Consider the following 25,569-nt stretch of genomic DNA (forward strand, 5'->3'; position numbering starts at 1 on the left):
ATCAGACAATCCACTGATCAACAGCATGAGCACTGATCTACGCAATTGAGATACAATGACATGTGTCAACCAAGTCAGCGAGCCTGACCACCCAATCCCGTTAGTCGCCTCTTACGACAAGCATGGGTTACTGAGGATCAATTCTAACTGGATTTTCATGGGTCCGTAAATTATCTAGAACAGACTAACTAGTGGTTGATATTAGGAAAACATCTTGAAGTAATACATGAAGTAATGACCTTGACAGTGGCTGTGTACATCCCTGGGGCCAGAGACAGGGGTTGTAGGATCAGAGTCTGCTTGTCCAACATGTCCCCATCTGTCCTCATTGGCTGCACCGTCATGCCGTCCCCATCCGTGAAGGACCACTTGTAAGTGACTTCCTCGCGAGGCGAACAGTTGATCTTCACTGCAGTTTCAATATGAACCCGATGCGAATGGAAAAATGTGAACTGAAAAACATATATCTCTCATGAAACAAAACATATCTTGGTAGAGAGGAAAACGTTTTGGCTCCAATAATATGTACATCGAATATATAATAGCAGAACCCGTGGACTTCTGAAAGTCCGAAATTCTTTCCGATTTCAACATGAAACACGAAGATGAACACATGATTCAACGCGATAATCCTCTTGAACAATTCAAAGTTCAATTTGGTTATCTGGTATGTGATCTGTAATTGTAAGACGTAATAGACAAATCAATATCTCTGACCCTGAAAGTATTCATTCTACTGGATCAATGTTTTTCAGATGAAAACAATCTCAAAAATGTTTTAGAATAGTAGTGCAATCAATACCCAATCATGTATTGACTGATCAAACAATTTTATATCAAGTACAACAGGCCACAAACCAATCTGGTTAAAAGCCATAATCATTTGCTCAGGAACCTTAAATGATGATTGATGAAGGACAGAAGGAACCGTTACCCTCTGGTCTTCCATAGCAATTTAAGCAACATCTTCTCACCTTATTGGCTGTGGTGCCTGGGATGGTGATTTCTGGAGGTTTACAAATCCATTCAAGGATAAACAGCTGAACAGTCACGGAATCTCCACTGATATCATTGACTGCTGTCAGATTGACTATAAACTCGCCCGTGCTGAAACATAAAACAGGGGATGCCCTTAGATTGACTTTAAACTCTGACATGGAGATGCAGTCAGATTGACTATAAACTCTGACATGGAGATGCAGTCAGATTGACTATAAACTCTGACATGGAGATGCAGTCAGATTGACTATAAACTCTGACATGGAGATGCAGTCAGATTGACTATAAACTCCCCCATGATGAAACATATGATAAGGTGATGCAGTTAGATTTACTATAACTACCCAGTTCTGAATCATATGAGGGGATGCAGTCAGATTGACTATAACTACCCAGTGCTGAATCATATGATAAGGAGATGCAGTCAGATTGACTATAAACTACCCAGTGCTGAATCATATCATAAGGAGATGCAGTCAAATTGACTATAAATGCTGATATGGAGATGCAGTCACCTCTCTGATGACACCTACCGACTGAAGCTGTGTACAGTTGTTTCATTGGTTCCTTGTACAACAGGTGAGCCGTCACCAAAGTCCCAGGTGAAGTTGAGATTGTCGCCACTCCAGAAGGTGGCAGTGAATCTGATTGGCTGGTGTACCAGACTCTCCCCTTCCACACGAATGTCAAGGCTCTTCAGTTTGGACATGACCATGATCTCCAGCGGTTTGGACACCGCTCTGCTGATGCAGTTGTTGGCTGCTACTGTCACTACATGTCTGGGGAAAGGGGAGGAGTGAGTGAGTGAGTGAGTTGGGTGTAAGGATTCAGTCCTAATAATAATAACAAGTGTTTGCCACTGATACGGCAATGTCTCCTGCCGCTAAAGATTGGAATATCTATATTTACTACTTTTAATTTTTTGGTCACATACAAGATGCCTGAAATGACTGGTGTCTGCATAATCCCCCAATGTAGACTGTCGACATAATTGAAAACATTGGGTGCAATGTTTTATGAGATATCGCGTTTAAATAAGTTTGAAAAGTGTACAAAATGTCGTGGTGACCTTGAAGATAAGGTCAAGGTCACCCGAATGAACTGATGTCTGCGTAATCCCCCAATGTAGGCTGTCCTGGGTAATCCCCCAATGTAGGCTGTCACCAAATTTGAAGACATCGGGTACAACAGTTCATGAGATATTGCGTTAACAAGAATCAGGACGTACGTACGTATGGACGCCGCTGAATACATCGTACAGTGTCCATTTATATAGCACCAAACTCCACATCAGTTATGCTCACTGCACTAACAATGTATAGCACAGCACATTATTACCCCGGATAACCCAAGCTGCCTGTTAGGCGCTAGAAGGTTAATAGTCACATGACCCATTCCATCGCGTACCCATGTTCATAGTATGTCAAGTTTGGTGTGTAAGGAAAGCCGTTAATTACAGGTAAGAAGTTCACTACTTTTGGTGAAACCCATTGGCTAGGGCTAGACAAACCATGAAATTATAACCTTAACCAGGATAATGATGGAATATGTAATCACTGGATCCTGTCATGACTATGGGACATAACTCTGCCCCTACAGAAGGAGATGCTGATTGTGTCTCTCAGTTCAGACACACACATGCCCAAGTGTGTGGTTTAACATGGCAGCTGGAGGTATCAACAGTGGGCTTCACATGTTGGGAATTGAACACAGGGTGCTGAGCGGATGCTTACTCCAATAGACTACCCAACCGTCCTTGCCATACCTCAACTAAAACTAACACCCTTTATTGTATAGAACTATGTTATTATTTGTGTTTACTTTTCTGGTGGACACCATCCATCCAATCAAGAAACCACGTCAATATCTACCACATGATCTAACCAATGAAACCATTCACTTAAAACAATTACTTACTTCCCAGGACTAGTGAAAGCAAATGAGATGTAGTTTTCTGACGACTGCACATATTCATCAAAAGTCCATTTGTAGAACTCAACAGTTCCTTTGATATTGGGCTCCGGGATGGCGACATATTCCAATCTCTCCATCGTGCCGACCACATCGCGTGATGCTGTTAAGTTCACCCCTGAAACCATTTACTTACAGTGTTCAAAATCTTTCATATATTCGAGACTTGCAACAACAGACATTTGTTTATTCAAAACGTTTAGCCAGTTTGATGACTGTGTCCATTCCTGCCTCCATGATAAGAAAACTCACCAATTACAGCTAATCTAGACATGCATAACCCATCGTGGGATATTTTAGGAAACCAAAGAACATGCTCTGTTATATTAGCTGTCAATCCTCAGCTCTACAAACACAATGGGAACATGGACTCAATCTCATGTGTGACAACACACTATCACACAACTGTTCATCTCATCTTCGCTGGTGTCACAATCACCTTGTACGGGAAGAAACCCACAGTATCATGTTCAATACAGTTGAGGGCATACTTTTTGTAATCCACAGTTTCAGACTGGTCCACAGTTTGGGACATTGACTGATTCTAATCCAAAATATCATAAAGTGTCTTCTCAAAACATATCATAACATAGCAGAATGTCCTCTCTAACTGTCATACAATCATGGAATTATCTTACTGCCTTCTTCTTTAGCAATCACTGTAAACAGACATTTTGCGAACCAACTAAAATGGGAAATTATTATAAATTGGCACAGCTTAATATTTCTCTTACATTTGTTTTAAGACATGCAATTTATTGTGCCAGGGCTGGCTTGGTTCTGTGTGTCTGTTGTGGTCCTAAACACAATACATTGCATCTAATCAATTGGAAACTTAACAGATACTCTACGTTGTATCTGCTTATTTTTCTAACAGAAATATACCAAATATTTTTTACTTTATTTTGTGATTCAGCTTTTCGATCTGGTTGGTTGGATACACAGCCGAGAAACTATACAGGGTGGTGCATTACTCAGTAAATAAGAAATGGTAAACGGTGAGACACGTAAATACATACATTTCCCACTAATTTCAGATCTAGAGTACAGAATTATGGAGGTTCAAGAATAGACAGTAGATTTGGTGATGGTGATTTTGACCAGTAAGCATTATGCACTGCAAGATACAAAAGCCCAAAATTGGAACTCATACCTTGTATTTCATTGACAATGTTCACATAAGCAAATCCTTCAATCTTGTCAACTCTGTTATAGGCTGTGACCTTGACAGACTTCCTGCCAATAGTCCGGTAGTTGTGGGTAATCCATTCACCTGCACAAAGAAACAATTTCATTTACATTTACATCAAAAAGCAGACAAATGTGAATGAATATCAATCACCATGGGCCACAGCCAAAAGCATGCCGAAGAAGACAAGTTAATTAAGGTGTCCATCGAAATGTTCATTTCATGCATTGTTTAATCCAGATAAGAGGCTAACATTATGCTGCTATTATTAGAAATGCAGGACACAAAAGTCTGAGGATGAAGGACTCTTTTAATTAGACATTGTTCTCAACGTGAACTTGCTCCATAATCTGGTTCGGTTTAGGCTTCAAGATAAAAAAGATGGAATATTTTTTCATTGAACCCAGTTCCACAAGCTATCTTAGCGCTAAGTTAATCATCAATCCAATGCTTTAACATAGAGTTCGTGTGAATACTGTGCTAAGATCAGTTTGTGGAAGGTACAGGTGCAATGGGCCACAATGGGACTGAGTGAGTGAGTTTAGTTTTACGCTGCACTCAGCAATATTCCACCTATATGACGTCGGTCTGTAAATAATCGAGTCTGGACCAGACAATCAAGTGATTAACAGAATGGGAATGAACTTGCGTGGCCTTAAAACTGTCGTTCACTTCAAGGAGAATTGTAATGTAACTCTTCCAGAATTGTACCCTTCCAGGAGAATTGTAATGTAACTCTTCCAGAATTGTACCCTTTCAGGAGAATTGTAATGTAACTCTTCCAGAATTGTACCCTTCCAGGAGAATTGTAATGCAACTCTTCCAGAATTGTACCCTTCCAGGAGAAAATGTTCCCTTTGTGGGGATTACGTACCTGTATCTATGAGCTCTGTTTCATCGTCCAGCTGCCAGTTGTAGGTGATGTTGGTGCCTGCGGGGACGCGGGCCACCAGGGTGATGTTCTCCCCAAACTTGAAGCAGTACTTCTTCTTGTCCAGCAGCATAGCCCTGTGCAGTGTCGGAGGTACTTGTACATAGAATGGCTTCAGGACAGCTGTGGCATTGCCCAGTGGGTTGATTGCCATCACAGACACATGATACACGCCAACTGAAACATCACACAATAACCATGAACTGAAACTTGACATAATAGGCACTACCCAAAATGTGTTAAGCCAATATCTATAAGGAAAGCAAAGACCCATTGAGTAATGTTAACAAGCAGGGATAAAAGGATCCACTGTGTAATGTTAACAAGTAGGGATAAAAGGATCCACTGTGTAATGTTAACAAGTAGGGATAAAAGGATCCACTGTGTAATGTCAACAAGCAGGGATAAAAGGATCCACTGTGTAATGTCAACAAGTAGGGATAAAAGGATCCATTGTGTCATGTCAACAAGCAGGGATAAAAGGATCCACTGTGTAATGTCAACAAGCAGGGATAAAAGGATCCACTGTGTAATGTCAACAAGCAGGGATAAAAGGATCCACTGTGTAATGTCAACAAGCATAAAAGGATAAAAGGATCCACTGTGTAATGTCATGTCAACAGAGATATAAAGGATCCATTGTGTACTGTGTAATGTCAACAAAGCAGGGATAAAAAGGATCCACTGTGTAATGTCAACAAGCAGGGATAAAATGATCCACTGTGTAATGTCAACAAGCATCCATTGTGTATCACAAGGATCCATTGTGTCATGTCAACAAGTAGGGATAAAAGGATCCATTGTGTAATGTTAACAAGTAGGGATAAAAGGATCCATTGTGTCATGTTAACAAGCAGGATAAAAGGTGTAATGTCAACAAGCAGGGATTAAAGGATCCATTGTGTAATGTCAACAAGCAGGGATAAAAAGGATCCATTGTGTAATGTCAACAAGCAGGGATAAAAGGATCCATTGTGTAATGTCAACAAGCAGGGATAAAAGGATCCATTGTGTCATGTTAACAAGCAGGGATAAAAGGATCCATTGTGTCATGTCAACAAGCAGGGATAAAAGGATCCACTGTGTCATGTCAACAAGCAGGGATAAAAGGATCCACTGTGTAATGTCAACAAGCAGGGATAAAAGGATCCACTCATTGTGTCCATTGTGTCATGTCAACAAGCAGGGATAAAAGGATAAAATGTTAACAAGCAGGATAAAAGGATCCACTGTTGTAATGTTAACAAACTGGGATAAAAGGATCCACTGTGTCATGTTGACAAGCAGGGATTAAAGGATCCATTGTGTAATGTCAACAAGCAGGGATAAAAGGATCCATTGTGTAATGTCAACAAGCAGGGATAAAAGGATCCATTGTGTAATGTCAACAAGCAGGGATAAAAGGATCCATTGTGTCATGTTAACAAGCAGGGATAAAAGGATCCATTGTGTAATGTCAACAAGCAGGGATAAAAGGATCCATTGTGTCATGTTAACGAGTAGGGATAAAAGGATCCATTGTGTCATGTATCATATTGCAACAGGAATGGTAGAAAGAACAAGTGTAATAAACTTCCTATATTTCCACAGCTACCTGCTGCCTACTGTTTCAACATGAAACAATTACAGCCTGAATGTGGTCATATATTTTAATTAAACATACATATCTACAGTTTCACAACACAATAATGTGAAAACACATTCTTCCAACCAGCTGCCGTGACAACGCTGCCAGGAGGTGGCAGTGAATGGCTCATGTTGAGGGCTGTAACAGTTCACACCTAGCTTGCATCTCATTCATGACATTGAGCTCACTGTGCCACATGCACTCTTCAAGGACACACTGGCATCCACACAACTAAGTACTAGTTTCCTAGAGCTATACTTTACATTTATTGATATATGATCTTCTGCTATATATAAGGATAAAGAAATGAATGTAACTGGTGTTGAGATGAATACTTTTAATACATATGGGGTGAGCAGCTAATTGTTTTCAGAATGAAAAGAATAGTAATAGCTTTTATATGCCCTGGTTGTTTTGTAAAGTTGAACACCCATTCTTCCAAAATGCAAACATTTCCACACTTGCTATTGATTTAAAAATGTCAATTCAGAAAAAAATGTTATCTACACAAAAACATACTCACTGCAACTCAAAGTGCAAAAAATGTAAAAAAAATAACAATGTAATGGAAATGAAAAATTCCTAACCTAAAATTAAGACACATATTAGGGGCAGGGAGAATTTGCTGAGAGGCAGGTCATGAAAAACAAAAAAGTATTTGAACAGGCCTAACCATACAGCACCTGATGCCGTGAACCTGGTACATGGCATTCACACAATAGCCATACCAGAAACCATGAATCACCCCTACACATGCAACGCCAGTCATAAAGGTAATAACAAATTACATTTTTTCATCCATAAAAGCAATTCCCCTACTGTGAGAATGGGCCTAACCACCAGTGGAATGATATCAGCCAGGTCTATGTTGACCCCCAAGGGTGGCTGTGGTCACAACAGGGCATGTAAAGTGGATTGCCTGTTCACAACTTTCTTTGATACCTAGCCAGTAATATCTATGTTGTATGTAATTTTAAGAGACGACACTTGGTTGCAGGTTGAGCTCTAGTTGCACCATAATGGCTGAAAGTGTTTTTATTGCAGGCTATATGATATTGTTTACGGCTGGCTGTCACCCTATGGCTTCTATTGTAGCAGAAGAAGAACTACAGGAATGGGTTTAACAGTCCACATGTTGTAACCTGTGGGAAACCTGGGTTTCAGACAGGCCAACGCCTTTACCATGAGGCCATTCATCGGCAACTATACAGGCCATTGCATCTGGATACAGTACAATTCTTGTTTCAGAGGATATAGTGTGCCAGAGTGAGTGAGTGAGTGAGTTATGTTTTACACCGCTTTTAGCAATATTACAGTGAGGGACACCAGATATGGGCTTCACACATTGTACCCATGTGGGGAATCAAACCCGGGTTTTGGGCATGATGAGAGGACACTTTAACCACTAGGCTACCCCATGTGCCCCTGTGCCAGAGTAAGTATGAATGGTTTTACCACAGGTTAAGCATCAGTTATAGGGCTGCAACGAATCCTCTGAGAGGAGAATATGATACATATCATAAATACTCGGTCATGAATATGAATGTTAGCATACAGTAACAAGTATGCAGTTGATGTAATATTCACTATATATCTTTTTATAAAATTAATAATTTTCAGTTCTAGTGATCATGAATAACAAATTAAATTCATGAAAGGTTATGGTTCGATTCACTGAACATGCCATTGAATCGTAACAGCCCTATACAACACTCCAGCCATATCATTGTAAGGGAACACCAGAAGTTGACTGTACAGATTTAACTGCTAAATACATGTCCATATGGTTTTCATGCTTGAGTACCCATGAAGATCCAGGTTAGAATTGATCTTCAGTTACCCATGCTTGTCATATGAGGTGACTAATGGGATCGGGTGATCAGGTTCACTGACTTGGTTGACACGTGTCATCGTATCCCAAATGTGTAGATCGATGGTCATGCTGTTGATCACTGGATTATCTGGTCCAGACTCAATTTTTAACAGACCACCACCATATACCTGGAATATTGCTGAGTGTGGCGTAAACTAAACTCACTCACTCCATGCTTGAGACTCACTCACTCCATGCCACCATCAGTGCACTGATTATTACGGATAGACAACGTTTCTTCCTCTACGTCTCAACCAAACAATCCCCTGATTGTTGAATCCTGGTGGAAAGTCTTACCTGCTGTGAATGTGTGTGAAGCAACGCAGGTGATGTAGTTGAGGATGTTCATGGTGCCGTTCTTCTGCGCAGTACGGCCATCTCCAAAGTCAAACAGACAGACCACGTCAGATCCCTCTTCAATACTGCAGGGAAACAGACATCCATTATTCACAACACACATTAATCTGATTAATAACTTTCAAGATTTTAACGAAAATTCATACTTGTTCAGTTCATTAATGGTGAAATATAGCTCATCATACTTTGTGACGTTATCTCTTGGCATTTCATTCATCAAATTATGACCTATGTTTTTCATATTTCAATGATGTAAATTCTGTCCTTCAGTATGTTTTCACAACATCTTCATCACCAACAGATCTCAAGAAACAATCTGCTCCAGCATTAACAAAACCAAGGACAATATTATCAAAGAAATGGGAGAGTATGCTGAAATTTGATTGATCAAACTGGATCCCAATACCACAAATCTTGACTTTTCACTGCACAGAAAACATTTTCAAGTTCAAAGAATCATGTCCAATGTTGAAAAGTGTGTCATTTTGCAAATTTGGTAGGTTCAGATGACATGGCATCCCATATTGTCATCCCTTGTAGCATGTCTGCCTACCAGCTGTACAGTACATGTAGAAAGATAGTGCCTCATAGTATTACTGGTAACATCTGTATTTAAAATGTTGGCCCAAAATGAAATTTCTTGTCACTGAATTCTCAATAATACTCACAGATGAGCACACAGATAATGCTTATCTTCAACTAAAAAACTACTTACGTCGCTGTGATTTCTATCTTCTGATCAACAGCCGCTGCGGCCATATCTGCACGTAGATTGACACTGGTGATCTTCTGTACTGCATGGAATATTTTGGGTAAAGTTGCTTCAACTGGTTCGGTGTAGAGGGCGCTGGTGATAATGACGCTCACACGGTACTTGTTGGGCACGATGAAGATGTAGGTGACGTTACTGGTGTTGGCTTCACTGCAAGAAAGTCAAAGTCCACTGTGAACATTGTTTACAATACAGTGCACATTGAACTTGTTTACCTGGTCAGTCACTAAAAGACAGCTGCATGAGCAAAAAGATTATTTCTATGTTATCCAAATCTGCCAAAATCTGAAAGAATATCTATCAAGGAAACTATCCGAGACTCACAAGACACCACAGCTTCATATCAGAGATGTCACGTACACTGTCTCTCTCACTGTCAACTATCCACAGCTTCATATCAGAGATGTCACGTACACTGTCTCTCTCACTGTCAACTATCCACAGCTTCATATCAGATATGTCACATACACTGTCTCTCCCACTGTCAACTATCCACAGCTTCATATCAGATATGTCACATACACTGTCTCTCCCACTGTCAACTATCCACAGCTTCATATCAGATATGTCACATACACTGTCTCTCTCACTGTCAACTATCCACAGCTTCATATCAGATATGTCACATACACTGTCTCTCTCACTGACAACTATCCACAGATTTTCAGAATGTCACTCACCCATGAGCCAATCACAGCCAATCAAAATGTGTCTTTACACAATATTTCAGAACAGACCTACATTCAAAATTGCCATGGAGCTAGTGTGAGTGAAGCCTTGTTATATCTCACAGAATGAGAGTTTGAACGGAGCAAGAAGCATGTCCATTCATATACAAACAGGTGTCCTCAGTGGCATGTGACTACGCAAGTCCGGCTGACCCAGCTGGTACATCCACAATGTAATTACTTTAATTTGATTGGAAACCTATATTTAGCATTACAACATGCAAACCAGATTCTAGATGAAGTAGTACATAGTGAATGGGCTCAGGCCCATTGTGTACAGACATTTTCCAGAACATTTGACTGACATAGGCCACAAAAGAATCTGAACAAAGTTAACACCTAACAAGGATATTTCGACATAAGTTATGAGCCAACCCAACCCCAACAAGGATATATTGATGAAAGTTATGAGCAACCCCAAAAGGATATGTCAATATACGTAACAAGACAACCCCACCAATGACATACTGAGACAAGTGAGGGATAACACCCAACAAGGATATACTGACATAACTGCCCCAGCAAGGATATATTGACATAATTCCCTCCCCAACAAGGATATATTGACATAATTCCCCCAACAAGGATATATTGACATAACCCCAGCAAGGATATATTTACATAATTCCCTCCCCAACAAGGATATATTGACATAATTCCCTCCCCTCAACAAGGATATATTGACATAACTGCCCCAGCAAGGATATATTGATATAATTCCCCCAACAAGGATATATTGACATTACCCCCTCAAACAAGGATATATTGACATAACTGCCCCAGCAAGGATATATTGATATAATTCCCCCAACAAGGATATATTGACATTACCCCCTCAAACAAGGATATATTGACATAATCCCTCCCCAACAAGGATATACGTATTGACATAAGTTATCAGACAACCGCAACAAGGATATATTGACATAACCCCCACACCCCCACAAGGATATATTGACATAACCCCCAAAACAAGGATATACTAACATAAGTTATCAGACAACCTCAGCAAGATTATACCGAAATTGTTCAGCAAAAACACCCAGCAATGACAACTTGATGTTTATCTGTCCTAAAGAAGCCTATATATGCCCCAACTGTTGTTCACATAACACACACACAGATAGAGCACTCCGTCAGATGCTGTCAGAGACAGACGCACTTGATGGTCTGGAAGCTGCTCATTACATAACCCTGTCTGGTTCCGGACAACATTAATTACAGGCTGGAATAGTACTGGTTCAGCAACACATACACCAACATTCGCAATGAGGACATACCTGTAGACTTCCGATGTGATGTAGTATTCGATGGGATTGGAGTTGACATCGGTCAGTTCCCACTTGAAGGTCAGGTCCCGGCCACTGGCCACTGTGACGGAAACGGTCACCACCTCCCCTACTGGAACCAGGGTGTCCGAGTTGGTCAGCATGTTGATTCCTGATATTGGCTCATCAACAAGAGCCTTGGACACTTGACCCACAGCTGAGAACAGATTGGCGACGGTGACATTGACGTCATAGACCCCTGTGTCGGAGTATATGTGGGACATCACCATGTGATATACAGGAGGAATGCCTTTCTCTTCATGGGCCTTCTGCACCGTTGCCACACCGCCCTTGTGCGACTGTGAAGATGACGTTGTTACTGTCCCATCCCCAAAGTGGCATGTGACAGAGAAGTTCATGCCGCCATTGACGATGATGGAGATGTTGGTGAGGGTGCCAAGTGGGGTTGCAGGGATATCAAGTTGTATTGACAGTATAGGGTACTGGACGGTCAGGTTCAAGGAGGCTTGCACCATGCTGACATCATTCTCAGCCTGGACCTTGAGTCGCTTGATTCCAGCTCTCGTGAAGGTGTTGAGAGTCTGCAATGAAGGGAATTAAATGTTGTTCATGTCATTCCAGGGCCCTGCTATAGTCCGTTTGACTTCATTTGAGACCGATGAATTGTTCACTAACACAAATTCTAATAAATGCAACAAAATCAAACTTTGCACAGTCACATGATATCGATAGACAAACTCTGATGATTTGTCTCATAATTTTGGACACCCGAATAAAAACGTTGTTTAACAAATGATCTAAGACTATCACAACTAGGCTATTGTAAGGAGGTTACAAGTGTTGTAGCACTGGGACCGTCATATGGAATGAGGCGCTAGTAGTATGTCAGACCAGCAAGGCTGTACAGAAGTTGTAATTGTCACAAATAGTGGAACCAGAAAAACTGGATGTTTATTTAGGTAATAAAGGTAACCATGGTTACCTTACCCCCCCTCATCAGTTTATCATTCTCTTCACCTGTACTATATATGTCACAGTGGGGGCAATGGACAAACAGGTTTCAAACCTGCTGGAAAATGTATGCCAAAGGATTTACAGCACTACTCTGTCTACAAATGATATACATCTCAAAACCCATATACCAGTCTCTCACATACCCTCACATGCATGAACTATACTTTGTCAAAACTGAATTTAGAACAAGACAGACTGAAAATGAAAACTGGTGGCAATTATAATGGGTAGCCATGTCCTTTGCCAAAAGCCTGATCAGTTTTGGTTTCAATGTAAGGGCTGTGGAAATAGAGAAGGAGTTATCAAGGAATCTGAGGATGTGTGGATGTGTTTCTCCTGAAGCATGAACGTAATCTTCACAGTGTTCTTCCGAGTCAAAAGAAGGAAGCACACCAGATGATGATTGCATTCATCTGCAGGTGCTTGTGGACAATGTAACGATTTCAAATGTTGTAGTTTGTCATCAATTTCGTATAATCTTTCTATATTATCCATTAGGCCAGAACAATTTTATTTCTTGTTTTACGGATCCGCCTGTCGTATATTTGAGAGAAATAGGAAAAAAATTTAAAGAAATTCCCTGCTCCCGCCCCCTGTGTTTATTGGACAAAAATGTAAACATACAAGAAATTTTGTTTTTAGATTGTTTTTTTTTACCCATATACACTTCATAAATTGCCAAAAGTAAAATACTTTGAGTATTTAGAAGGAATATTACTTTGACTGGTGATTTTATTTTTATTTTTGTTCACTCTTGCCTTTAGGTTTTCTGAGGACAAAAATCCGTAAAACAAGAAATAAAATTGGTCTGGCCTTATATGAAAATGCATAGATCCAACACATGCAGTACATACCATGCAGTACAGGATCACTTTTCAAATACATTTATTACATTTCACTACATTTCTGCTTGAAATACTTGAAAAATAACAAAACAGATATTAAATAATGATCAATTGTGGTTGCAATAAGGTGATAAAATTGTTGGGACTGAAATAATTTTTTAAATGGTATGTATTGCTTTTAAAATTTGGAATTATCAAGGTGTAATATTTCATCATTATTAATCATGTCACTTACATAGGTAGATTTGGTGGTTCTGTTGGCGGCGATGTTGTTGATGGACCAGGTGTAGAGGGTGTGGGATCCGCCATCTGGGACGGCTCTCCAGGTGTACAACCTGTCATCACTGCAACAAATCAAACCAAGGTAATCCCATTATGAATACAAATATAAAAGAAACCCCCTCAAATCTGACCGTGGCAATAAAACCAGTGATTGCTTCAAATTGTGACTACTCACTGTCAAAAGAACAACAAGCTGCTCGAGAATGTGCACCATCTAACCAATCAAGCTGTCACGTTTCCAACATCAATCATGTGACCAAATCTAAATTACACAAATGATTCATCAAATAATACTAACAACACATTCACAAGACAAATTCCACTCTTCCACTCATCATCCGATGGTAAAAAACTCTTCCAAAAGATACATCCATCTGGCGAAAGTCAAAAGAAAAACACAACTTGCCTGAACAATCATTAATGTAGGACGTAACCATGCTAACGAATTGTCCAAACACCAACATGTATGACAACAGTTACATATTTACCAGAATATCCTGACTTACTCCCCTGGCAATCGCTATGAGATAACAAATCTTATAGAGACATCCCGCCTGGAGTAGTTCAACATTTCCCCACCAGGTGGAGCCAGCTAACACAGACATAACACAAACATGCAACTTCCTTCAGGCGTGAGTTCCGAATAACTCCTTCTGTCAAATCAACCAAGAAGCGCTCTAAGCAACACGGTTCCTATGTCCAATACTTCTCCATAATTAAGCCTTGTGTACAATTTGGTAACAGACCACAAGTCAAACACTGTGATTGGAACTACCTTGTAATTTCTAATGCATGTACGTAAAATCAGGTTAGAGAAGCTTCGTCGTGCTCGATGTTCAGAAGTTACTTGACCTAATAACATCTATTGCTAACAAGATGCTAAAATTAAGTCTTTCCTCGAGGAAGATAAATGATTTTACAAGAATACTGCTCCAGGCTACAGGGCAGTAGTTGGGGGTATGTGGGAAAGATAGATCAATTAACATGCATGTCTGGTTAAGAGCCATTTCAGACAGGTGGGAAGGATTGCTTTACAAACTCGGCTGGCTTTCACGTTACACACAAGTTTCAGGCAATCAGTTGACATGTAAAATATTTTGAAATGGCAGCGTTAATTTCAGCAGTCAAGTAGCATTGATTTTACCAGGAACATCATAGGTCTTCCAGGATCCCTTTTGTCTGTTACAACATCTTCTTGACCCAAAAACAGTTTGAACCAAATCTCCTTATTTCAGATAGAAAAATAGCCATAATGAATACGACCATCAGAATGAAAGTTTGGACAATGTTTGTGAATGTAACAACCTCGAGTACCATTGGACAGACAAACAGACTAATCATTTTGTTTGGAATGTCCGCATGGTTAATATTACATCTTTGTTTGACATGGAATGCTGGAAATGACAAAAAAGAAAGAAAAGAAAACAATATCTGATCATTCCAACTAACAATTGTTATATCAGGCTCACAGAGGTGCATTTATCAAATCACAATCACTTGTATTGCTATGAATGTCCCTACTGGGAGTACTGTGATGGAATATTTTCTCAAATTGTAGAGAAATAAGGAGAAATTACATTCACCTTCAGCTAAATCAAAACTGCATTAATCACAAGTTGATCGAACTATTAATATTTTTTAGCCTTGAACTTGTACACTTTAGCAAATTTCTCCAGAGATTTATCAAAGCAATTTCAAGCAAGATAATTTTGAATATACTAAATCTGGCATTAAATGATGTTTGAATTGTTATTATTGCAGTTCATCTGAACCAGACACATACCCACAATGCAACACAGGAAGTATACACGACAGTGAGGTGCTCTACTTCCACAGTGAATGTGCTTCAAGGACTAAAGCTACCTCCTCAGCAAAGCCACATCTCTTGAAATAACAAAACATGGAAGCTATTTCACATTCCATCTTGTTTCTGGAACCTTACACTTTTTGAAGATGAGGACTGCCTCGAAACTCTTAAGATGTACAGTAGCAGTAAAAATACACAACGTAAGTGGTTCTTCATGGGTTTTCCCATGAGACCATTTCAGTTTAGTCCATATCACCAGTCCCAACACAACTTCTCAGTCTAAACTCACTTTAAAATATATCAGTTGCTGTAAGAAGAAATTTCTAAAGTCTAACAGTGTAAATGAGACAAATGATCAAAATGCCATGGAAGAACATTGCTAGAATAAAACATGTCAAAACGTCCATAAATCACTGTTGGAAAGGTCTGAAACCACACCTCTACTGTTACACCATTAAAAATGTCATAACATATTTGTATTTGAATTGGACGCTTCAGGATGATTCATAAAATGAATATCAGTACTCTCCAAAGAACCATTTTATAAGCAGCATAAACATGTGAAATGTGATTGTTACCTAAATGTGATTGCCTGAAACTTGTATAAAAAACTCATGTTGACCATCAAGGTAATTAATAGAAAATAAACCTGAAACATAACAGCATCATGCTGCACATAGAAAATGTCCACCAAGCCACATCATTCCTTACTTTCTCTGATGGTAAATCCTGAAAGTTTCGTGTCCACCGAGACAGGAACACTAACCGTGTCCAGTGAGACAGGAACACTAACCGTGTCCAGCGAGACAGGAACACTAACCGTGTCCATGTTTATCCACCTGATATTAGTACCACCCAGCTATTATCTTCCAACAGTCATAAGGTGCCCCAGTCCAAATGAATAGTTCTTCAGCACTGAACACTAAATCCACTAATATTCCTCACATGGAAAGTAATATTCCAAGGTCTGGAAAATGTGGCTAGCTCGACCAGGCTGCACAGAACAATGAGTAGTAAGTGCAAAGCTAAGACATGTTCTAACCAATGGTGGCCTAGCCAGGACTTCCTAATAAGGAACAAGTTGTGCTGTGTTTTTGTCCCAACTGGTTCAAGATGTATACCAAATGGGTCTGATTTTAGTTTGCATTATGCCCCCATCACCCTGGCTGCAAGACGGCCCTGTTATGCGAGACAATGGAATCAATTTCACCACCAACGGAAGAGGAAACGGTGTGAGGGTCAGGAGAATATGTGAGTGTCATTTTTCTGGGGACATTGCCAACTGTTCCTGATACAGCAGTAAAACAGGGTGACGTCAGTTCACAAGATTGTTCACAGCTTTCGACCCAATCGACATCACATTTTGTATTTGCTAAGAATTTGCTCCCTTTCAAAATAAATTCCCTTCCGAAGTTTGGCGGCACACATCGCCCCCGATGTTAGCTTCAAGTCTGTTTTGACCTCACAGCAAGGAGAGGTTCACTTCCTGTTCGACAGAACTGACTGTTTTCACAATAAACATGGTATGCCTTACGGGTGCGTGGAGGCCGCCTTTACAGTTTTGGCACCCAGTACTTTCCCTCCGCATCATCTGAGTGTGAAGCGAGTGTTTAGACAAGAAGCTTGCGAGCCCCAACATGTAGATCTGGTCTCGCCACAAGGCCCTGTATATTACCATCACCTGTGAACGAGTTGAGCAAGTCCCAATGGGCTTATTGAAACTCATCAATTACTGAGTTCAATAGAACAAGCCTGCAGGTCCTATCTCCATCACAACAGAGCTGAACATGGATATGAGGCATCACACGTATCCTGCAACAACTTGCCCATCGACTCTCTTCAAACTACCCCCAAGTTTGTTAATGACTGTCTTACTACCAGATCTACAAAAAATGTAAAATAATGAACAAGCAAACAGTTCCCCGTCAGGTCTGGTTCCCTGGATACCTTCACAGTCACTTAAGATTTTTTCACTCGCCATCGTAAATTGTTTAAAAGGTACTTTCACAAGGGGAGTAAGCCTCGACTTTAAGACATTAGAACAGAGACGTAGCACTCCTGATCTATTCAAACTGACAGGTCCCATTTACACAATAAAACGCATCCATCCATGTGACGATGAAGTGTGCCTTGAATTTCCTATAGCATTTAACTGTAATCACCTGTGGGGGGACACGGCAGTGACAGCAGCAACTCCTGCAACTAGTCCCTACAGATTCCACATTCAGAAAGTCAGATTAAAATAGAATTGGGCTGTAGCTAATTGAAGCTGCACTTGCCGTTGTCCCAGATAAAACGGTATCAAGTGTTTACAGGCGCCATATGGCACCAACTGCTTCAAGAACACACTTTCTAGCACCGAAATGTCACTGACATTCACATTACCACTGACATTCAAATGTCTCTACAATGTCGGTGGTAAATTTCAAGTTTCAATACCAGAACTTTATGTGAAGCCCAAAATGCAATTAGTTGCACTGCTCAAGAATTTTATGAGGAGGATATTGAAAAATAAATTATCCACCATACCAATGGTCTGTGTTCGCAGAACTCTTTAAGTGTCCTTAGAATAATAATACATCTCAATGACATTCATACACTAAACTGCTCACAATGTCTATTTGAATTTGCATATGAGAGTAATGGATTCATTTCCTGTAATGAAACGAGTATGCATGGAGAAGGCCTTATGTCCTTCAGTTCTGAATAATTCACAAGTTTATGAATTGGATATATCAGCAAATAATGATTTGACCAAAACAAAGGTTCTTGATTCATTAACACTGGGAAGCCAAATCAATGAAAGGTGTGAAAACAATGCAAAAACAGACTCTCAGACACTGATCAAATAAACACATCTCTGATGCTAACCACTTCCACGGGTGAAATGTACCAATAGCTGGTGTCTATTGCCTTGGATGCCAATTAGAAGTCTCTGAAGCAAGAATCATGACAGATCTCAGATGTTCAAGTTTGTATAAAAACATCAGGACCAATTCTCAGATGGGGAATTTCTAGAAAAACAAAATGGCCGCCCAGTTGGCCAATTTGACGTCTGCTTGTTGGGGTATCTGCTGCAATGCCAGTAATTTTGTGTAGATCACTTACACGACCTACAAGGGTTGTTTAGATGAAGGATTACAGTTACAATGCACAAATATCAGTGGGGAAACAGTCCCCGTGTATCTGATCGAGAGCCAGAGATAACAAGAATGTATATCTGACGGTGGTATGCTTAAACACTGGAAGAAACATATAGATATTTTATTCACAGATAAATTTGTAAAAACCACACTGTGATCAAACTAATGGGTCAATTAATTTGTACAATTTACAGTGACAAATTCAAAACTTCTATTTCCATGAATCAGAATAAATAATCTGAAAAGTTTAATTTGAGACCATAAGTGAAATGAATAGGATAGAACTTTCAGTGTATAGCTGAAGTTTTTCATGAAGATTCTTTATTCAATCAAGATGTAAATTTGTCGATCAGACATATCACGAACTGCATCTGTATGATCTAACTGATCTAATCAAGACTCAGTTCACAGAGGCCACGTAGAAACTTTCCCCATTTCGTAAATTATTCAACCTTCAAATCAATGCTTGTTACACTGTACAGTGATCTCAAATACAATGATTCTACAGACCAGTTGACTGACTCTTGCACTCTGTAACTGACAGTTTCCAAAACATGAAACATTTCATTTCTCAATCACAAAACTGCTTTTGATAGACTTGCAGTAAATTGAGTGAAGATGAAGGATAAATCACTCCTTCAAAGAAAAGCAGTTCATTACCAGCCAAACTTTCAAAAGAAAAATTCAATATCTGATTTTGAAATTATTTTGCCCTTCCTCAATTTGGCTATAAAATCCACTAATGTATCGATGGGGGTCAATGTACTTGTGATGATAAAAAGGCCAGCTTCATAATGAAAAACACAACTTTGGTCACTTTTCAATCATAATTATCAATCAAATCAATCAGCAGGTCTAACAATAGACGCGAGATGAAAATGAGTAGTTCCTACTTGGTGGACGTTAGTTTCAATCAATCATTGCTAACGAGAATAATCATCCAGCAATCTTCCTCTCTTTGTACAAGGGAGGCAAAAACATGCAACAATATCCGAACCAGTGTCCATAAACTATACGCACATGGCCAGGATCCTCCTGTAAAACCTAATAACGACTGCAGTAATCGTCCCGTCACCAGCCCCATCAGTGGCCCTTATCAAAGCATATTAGGTTATTTCCAGCAGAACATGCACTAAGCAGTCTTAATTTGTAATGAACGAAGACCCGAGCAACCACCTGATCCCTCCACATGTTGTATGTATTGTATCCATTTATTTGCTGTTAATATCACGAAGACCGCATGAAATGGACGCATGTACATTTCATTTATTTGCTGTTAATATCACAGTCTGTGGAAGACTACAGATACTGAATGGAATAAATCAAAACATTTTTATAAAAATCAGTGGCTTCTATGCTGTATACTTGTATCCCACTCCATCTTATACTGTCTCTGTTTCCAAATTAATTACTGCATGAAATGGACGCATGTACATTTCATTTATTTGCTGTTAATATCACAGTCTGTGGAAGACTACAGATACTGAATGGAATAAATCAAAACATTTTCATAAAAATCAGTGGCTTTCAATGTTGGAGTTTAATGAGAATTTGAACTGAATAGCCTTGTCAGTTTGTCAGTTACAATGAAAATCATTTTAACAAAATTGTTTCAAACCATTAACATAACTCTTTCAAATGACAAAACATAAAACCAGAATGGTTCCATTTGAACCAAATAGCATCACACTGATGAACCTTCAAGGAATCATGACTTATCTAGAGGCACAGGGTTCCTTAAGTTTAAACATCCACAGGTCCCACGTCTGATGCATTTTTAATTCCTTAAAATTAATTTTGGAATAATTCATTGCAAGATTGACATGAGAGAGACTTCTTCATGTGGGTTGTCTCAAGTCAGATTACAGGAACTGCATGCAACATTTGTAATTACGACGATGTTCTCAATAAACCATGATCAGGGAACACAATGCTACAATCGATTACCAAATGTTACTAGTTATTTCAGCCTACAGCTTAATTGAGAGTAATGTGGACTGAAATAGATGGCAATGCTTACCCAGGTATTGATATTGTTTTAATTTCGTCATGTGCGGAATCAGGATACAAAATAGACAACCACTTATATCCAGGCCTACACGGTCCTGATTGTAGGACCAACTTACAACTTGACAGAGCAAATTGGAAATATTACACACATAGCAAACTAATAAATGATAATATAAAAATCCACATATTTTATGATGGTTAAATTAATAAATTTTCACAATAAACTAAAACAGTTAACAGTCCCAAACAATCAAACTTGTATTTTATTGTCCTCAATATTCATTCCTATATTAAAAATCACAAATTAAAAATTACAACAATAATATATTTAGGTTATAAATTTCCAAATGCCTACACATATGAAATATGAATATGAAAATAAAATGTACCAAACTTATTTAAGATATAAACCCAACAGAATATTTCACAAGCCATTGCTGTTCCAACACTGCAATCTGACTGACCTTTAGAAAGCATGGATTCCTGGTAACGGCCTGGTCTGGTAATATTATTCCATCAGACAGAATGCCACCAATAGCATGAGATGGCCTTAGTCCATATCTCAAGTGAAATATGCTCCTGTACCTCAGTGAGGAACAACTAAATGACATTACACCCTAATCATATGAAACTTGATATAAACCAATGCATGCAACTTACTTTTCGATTTTGATTGCCGAGGGTCCTTCAATTCGCACTGCTCTGATTGGCTTCTGTGCTGTAATGTACGACTGTAATTTGGTCTCGGTGCCATTTCCATATATGGTCACGGACACCTTGTAAACACCTGGTTCAGAGAAAGCGTGCTCCCAGCTGTGGAGAAAACAAACAGGGGTGTCAGTGGGGTTCTGTATAAGCCTCTATCTGGTCCAATCCACGCCCAATAATGCCACTCCAATACAATGCCAGCTTCCACAACACCCCCAAAGTCAAGAAACCATTGTCTTGCTTCCTACAGTAACAGGACTGGATCCCAACTGGTACTCCAAGAAATGACTATACTGCTCACTTAAAATGTTCCTAAATGGAGGCCTATTTGTATTTGTATTCACTAGAACTATATAACTTACAGAAACAACCCTGCAGGAAGTAGAAGTAGATCTCCAGAAATGATTCAATCTTGCTATTTAAAGTGAAAACATATGCTGAACTCTTTATCGTAACTTTACATTTTAATTATGGTATAAACTTCAAGGTATTGAAATTCACTGTGAAATTTGTTTGATCAATAATTGTCTAACAAAAGATAAAAAGATTTTCTCACTTGGTTGTGAAGAATGTTTGAAAACGGTCAAGTTCAAGGTCTGAATGTCAAACAACTTTGTACAAATTAGTTATGAAACTACTTCTTTTCAGTAAATCCTTCCTCAAATAAACCTATTTCAAAATTCAAATTCACCTGTCAATATTAGTGACTTCAATACTGAAAAACACACATTGAAAACATCATTTTTCATATGAAAAACACATCATAATGCACATGAAAAAACACTGTAAAAGGCCTTAAATCATAGCTTTCCAATTAATACTCGCTTTGAGAATACAAATGGCACATCTAGTTGCAAGACAGGTGGTCTGAACTTTGACCCACAGGTGAGCATGATCCGTCCCAGGTAGATGTAAAGGTGTACATCAAACAACCCATTACTCAGGTATTAACATGGTCAACACATACATTACACGCCCGTAAGGTCACACACTACACACCTGTTGCTGGGCACCCTACTACGGTACAGGATGAAGGGATCTAGTTAGCAGTGTCGCCTACAGTTGATACTCCCGTGTCAGGGGAGTTGACTCACACAAGCATTCACAGTCTAAACCCTTGACAAATTGAGGATATTCACGATATCTTGCAGGATTTCAATTATATGTAATAATGTAAATGAGAAGCAGGTTTTTCCATCAGCAGCAGCTACAAAGGTAATAGTTAATACTTGTCATTCCCTTAGTTTATATAGAGGCACTATTTAAGTGCAATTCAAACACTTCTATTTTGCAAGTAGGTTATTTTGAGAGTACAGATATATTAAAACATTAAATAAATAGTTAGAAAAATCCAAGCACCTGAGGTGCAATGTTAAATCGAAAATAAATATCTGTTGTTTGCGATAACTAAGTACTATATTCTGTATAGTGTCTCAAATTGCCTGCATTTACATGTATTTAAAAACACTTATTTGTATTCGAAAGCTGTGTTCATTACAATATCTACACAGAGTATTGAACAGTTTTTCATAATATTTAACAAAATGAATTTGATATGATTAACGCTTGGTATACCAAATTCCCAATTCACGAAAGAACTTTTTGGATTGTTCTGTTACAGTCAGTAATATTAATGCGTCAGTCTGTAAATAATCGAGTCAGGACAGACAACCCAGTGATCAACAGCATGAGCATCGATCTGCGCAATTGGGAACCGATGACATGTGTCAACCAAGTCAGCAAGCCTGACCACCCAATCCTGTTAGTCACCTCTTACAACAAGCATGTGTTACTAAAGATCAATTCTAATCCGGATCTTCACGGGTCAAACCAGTGGTTGATATTATTAAACACGGTCCAAGACAGCTTCCATAAATAACACACAATCAATCCTGGCATGAAGCCTGACCACCTGAGGCAAGTTATTCATGTCTTACAAGCCACAGAGTTTGAAGGTTTATGAAAATAAAGCAAATAGCGTTACACTATTTGCACTGAATACAATAATGTGAATTAGCAAGTTCTGTACTCCGCAATGTCTTGTGTAATAACCCATGGGCATTCGGCTCCCACCATTAACCTGCTGTACAAAGTTTCCCTCGCTCCATTACAACACAACATGACAATCAGTAACAATTAATGCACAATTAAATCTACTGGACGCATTTTCCAATTTCCTGCAACTATATCCAGCTTCCTACTAAACTGGCTATCTTTGTCAGTGTTACAGACAGAATGTCTGAAAGTTTGGTTGCTCGTAAGTGTCACTATAAATATCAATAATGATAGCATGCTTTGTTTCATTCTGAATAATTTTCAAACAATACTATCACTTAACTACAGCTGGCTAACCCTGGGTGTCATTACACTTGCCTGTAAAAAGTCATTTCTCATATACACTGTATATCAACTTTACCATTACAATTCAATTTCTTAATTTTTCAGTTGATGGATTAACCACTTTGAGCCGAAACCTAAAATCAGAAATCAAAATAGAAATGATTTAATTGCTCTCAAACACTTTTTTGCTGCATACTAAACAATCACATATTTCAACTCAAAACCCAATCTCACAACAGCAAATAATGAAAGGCTGTGAGTCGGAAATTTTCAGTCATTATGGACAAAAAAACAATTGTTGTAATGCAATAACCTAGCCCTAAGGAATGTATGGGGGAAAGTACTATACAGGGAACACTCAGACAAGATGAGAGGCCTCCTGTTTTGCTGAATAAAATAAAGTCAATAGACACAAGAGACATAACCTCATTGGCTAGATGGCAGCAGTGAGATTGGTCCTTCAGATATATACACTGAAAATTGTCCATTAGCAGCATGTCATTATTCAGTGATGTCCACAATTATCAAAATATCCTTTCCCAGGAAACAGTCAGATTCGCCAGCTTATTGTTGGGACAAATGTCTGTTAATTATAATGTAGCTGCACTGATATTATTACTAGTAATTATTTGGGAAGAAGATCATTTGTCAATGATTAAAAGAGAATTAAATGGGTCCATCAAGTGAAGAAAATGTACTGTGTTCATTATTTGGAGAGAATGAACTGGATCCAGAAATGGGCTTCACACAATGTACCCATGTGGGGATTCGAACCCAGGTCTTCGGCGTGACAAGCCAACGCTTTAACCACTAGGCTACCCCACCGCCCCTTATTTGGAGAGAATGAACTGGATCCTTTATTTGGAGAGAATGAACTGGATCCTTTATTTGGAGAGAATGAACTGGATCCTTTATTTGGAGAGAATGAACTGGATCCTTTATTTGGAGAGAATGAACAGGATCCATTCCTTGGAAAGAATGAACTGGGTCCATATTTTTTAGAGAGAATGTACTGCATCCATTACTGAGAGAAAATTAACTGGTTCCATTAAGAAAGAAGGAAACATTAGTATTTGAACACAATGAGATAAGCCCATTGCAACTAAATGGCACTTGACACAAATTCAAACATGTAATCAGGACATGTACCCATGGCTTGCCTCAAGTTTGCCATTAGCTCCAGCAGATGGTTCTTTTATCACTTACATATTGAGGCAGAGGTGCCCCAACATACAGTTTCCCAGCAGTACAGGCTAATGTTTAACCTGGGCTACCCTTACAGCACCTGACAGGCCAGACATGCTATCACCTCTAACAACTGATCTCTCACCTGCAAGAAGGTCATTTTGAAGGCATAGACTGAGCCTAAATTTCAATTTGACTAATACCAGTATTGACATTTATCATTCTGTTCCACTTATAGACAAACTATTTAATAATCTGGGATTTTAATACTGAATCCTAAGTTATACCCAAAGAAAGAAATTAAACTTGCTTGAAAATTTTGTTTTGAATTGTTTTGCTTCTCCATTCATTGAAAAAAATGAATCCTGTCTCAAACAAAAATACCCCACCCAATATAAAATGATGGTTCCACTGATGTTACACAATAACATGACCTGAATGTTACCAGACTGGGTTTTTTATTTTACACAAACATTCAAAGTACAACTTAAATGTGTTT

General features: G+C 39.0%; 1 protein-coding gene across 3 annotated transcripts in view; it reads right to left on the minus strand.

Annotated features, from left to right (window-relative positions):
* LOC124276701 (polycystin-1-like) overlaps positions 1-25,569 on the minus strand; it is a 159,965-nt gene that overhangs the window by 7,002 nt on the left and 127,394 nt on the right. For all 3 annotated transcript variants that reach the window (XM_046712348.1, XM_046712347.1, XM_046712346.1), the window contains exons 12-22: positions 21,498-21,650; positions 13,831-13,939; positions 11,728-12,317; positions 9,663-9,869; positions 8,888-9,012; positions 5,034-5,267; positions 4,124-4,243; positions 2,917-3,088; positions 1,533-1,778; positions 975-1,107; positions 240-452 (exon numbers count right to left, since the gene is read on the minus strand). In XM_046712348.1, coding sequence (XP_046568304.1) covers positions 240-452; positions 975-1,107; positions 1,533-1,778; positions 2,917-3,088; positions 4,124-4,243; positions 5,034-5,267; positions 8,888-9,012; positions 9,663-9,869; positions 11,728-12,317; positions 13,831-13,939; positions 21,498-21,650 — 2,302 coding nt within the window. The remainder of the gene's footprint in view (positions 1-239; positions 453-974; positions 1,108-1,532; positions 1,779-2,916; positions 3,089-4,123; positions 4,244-5,033; positions 5,268-8,887; positions 9,013-9,662; positions 9,870-11,727; positions 12,318-13,830; positions 13,940-21,497; positions 21,651-25,569) is intronic.

Source organism: Haliotis rubra, unplaced genomic scaffold, assembly GCF_003918875.1.
Source record: "Haliotis rubra isolate DU_JTF1 unplaced genomic scaffold, ASM391887v1 Scf211, whole genome shotgun sequence".
In the NCBI taxonomy this organism is placed as follows: domain Eukaryota; kingdom Metazoa; phylum Mollusca; class Gastropoda; order Lepetellida; family Haliotidae; genus Haliotis; species Haliotis rubra.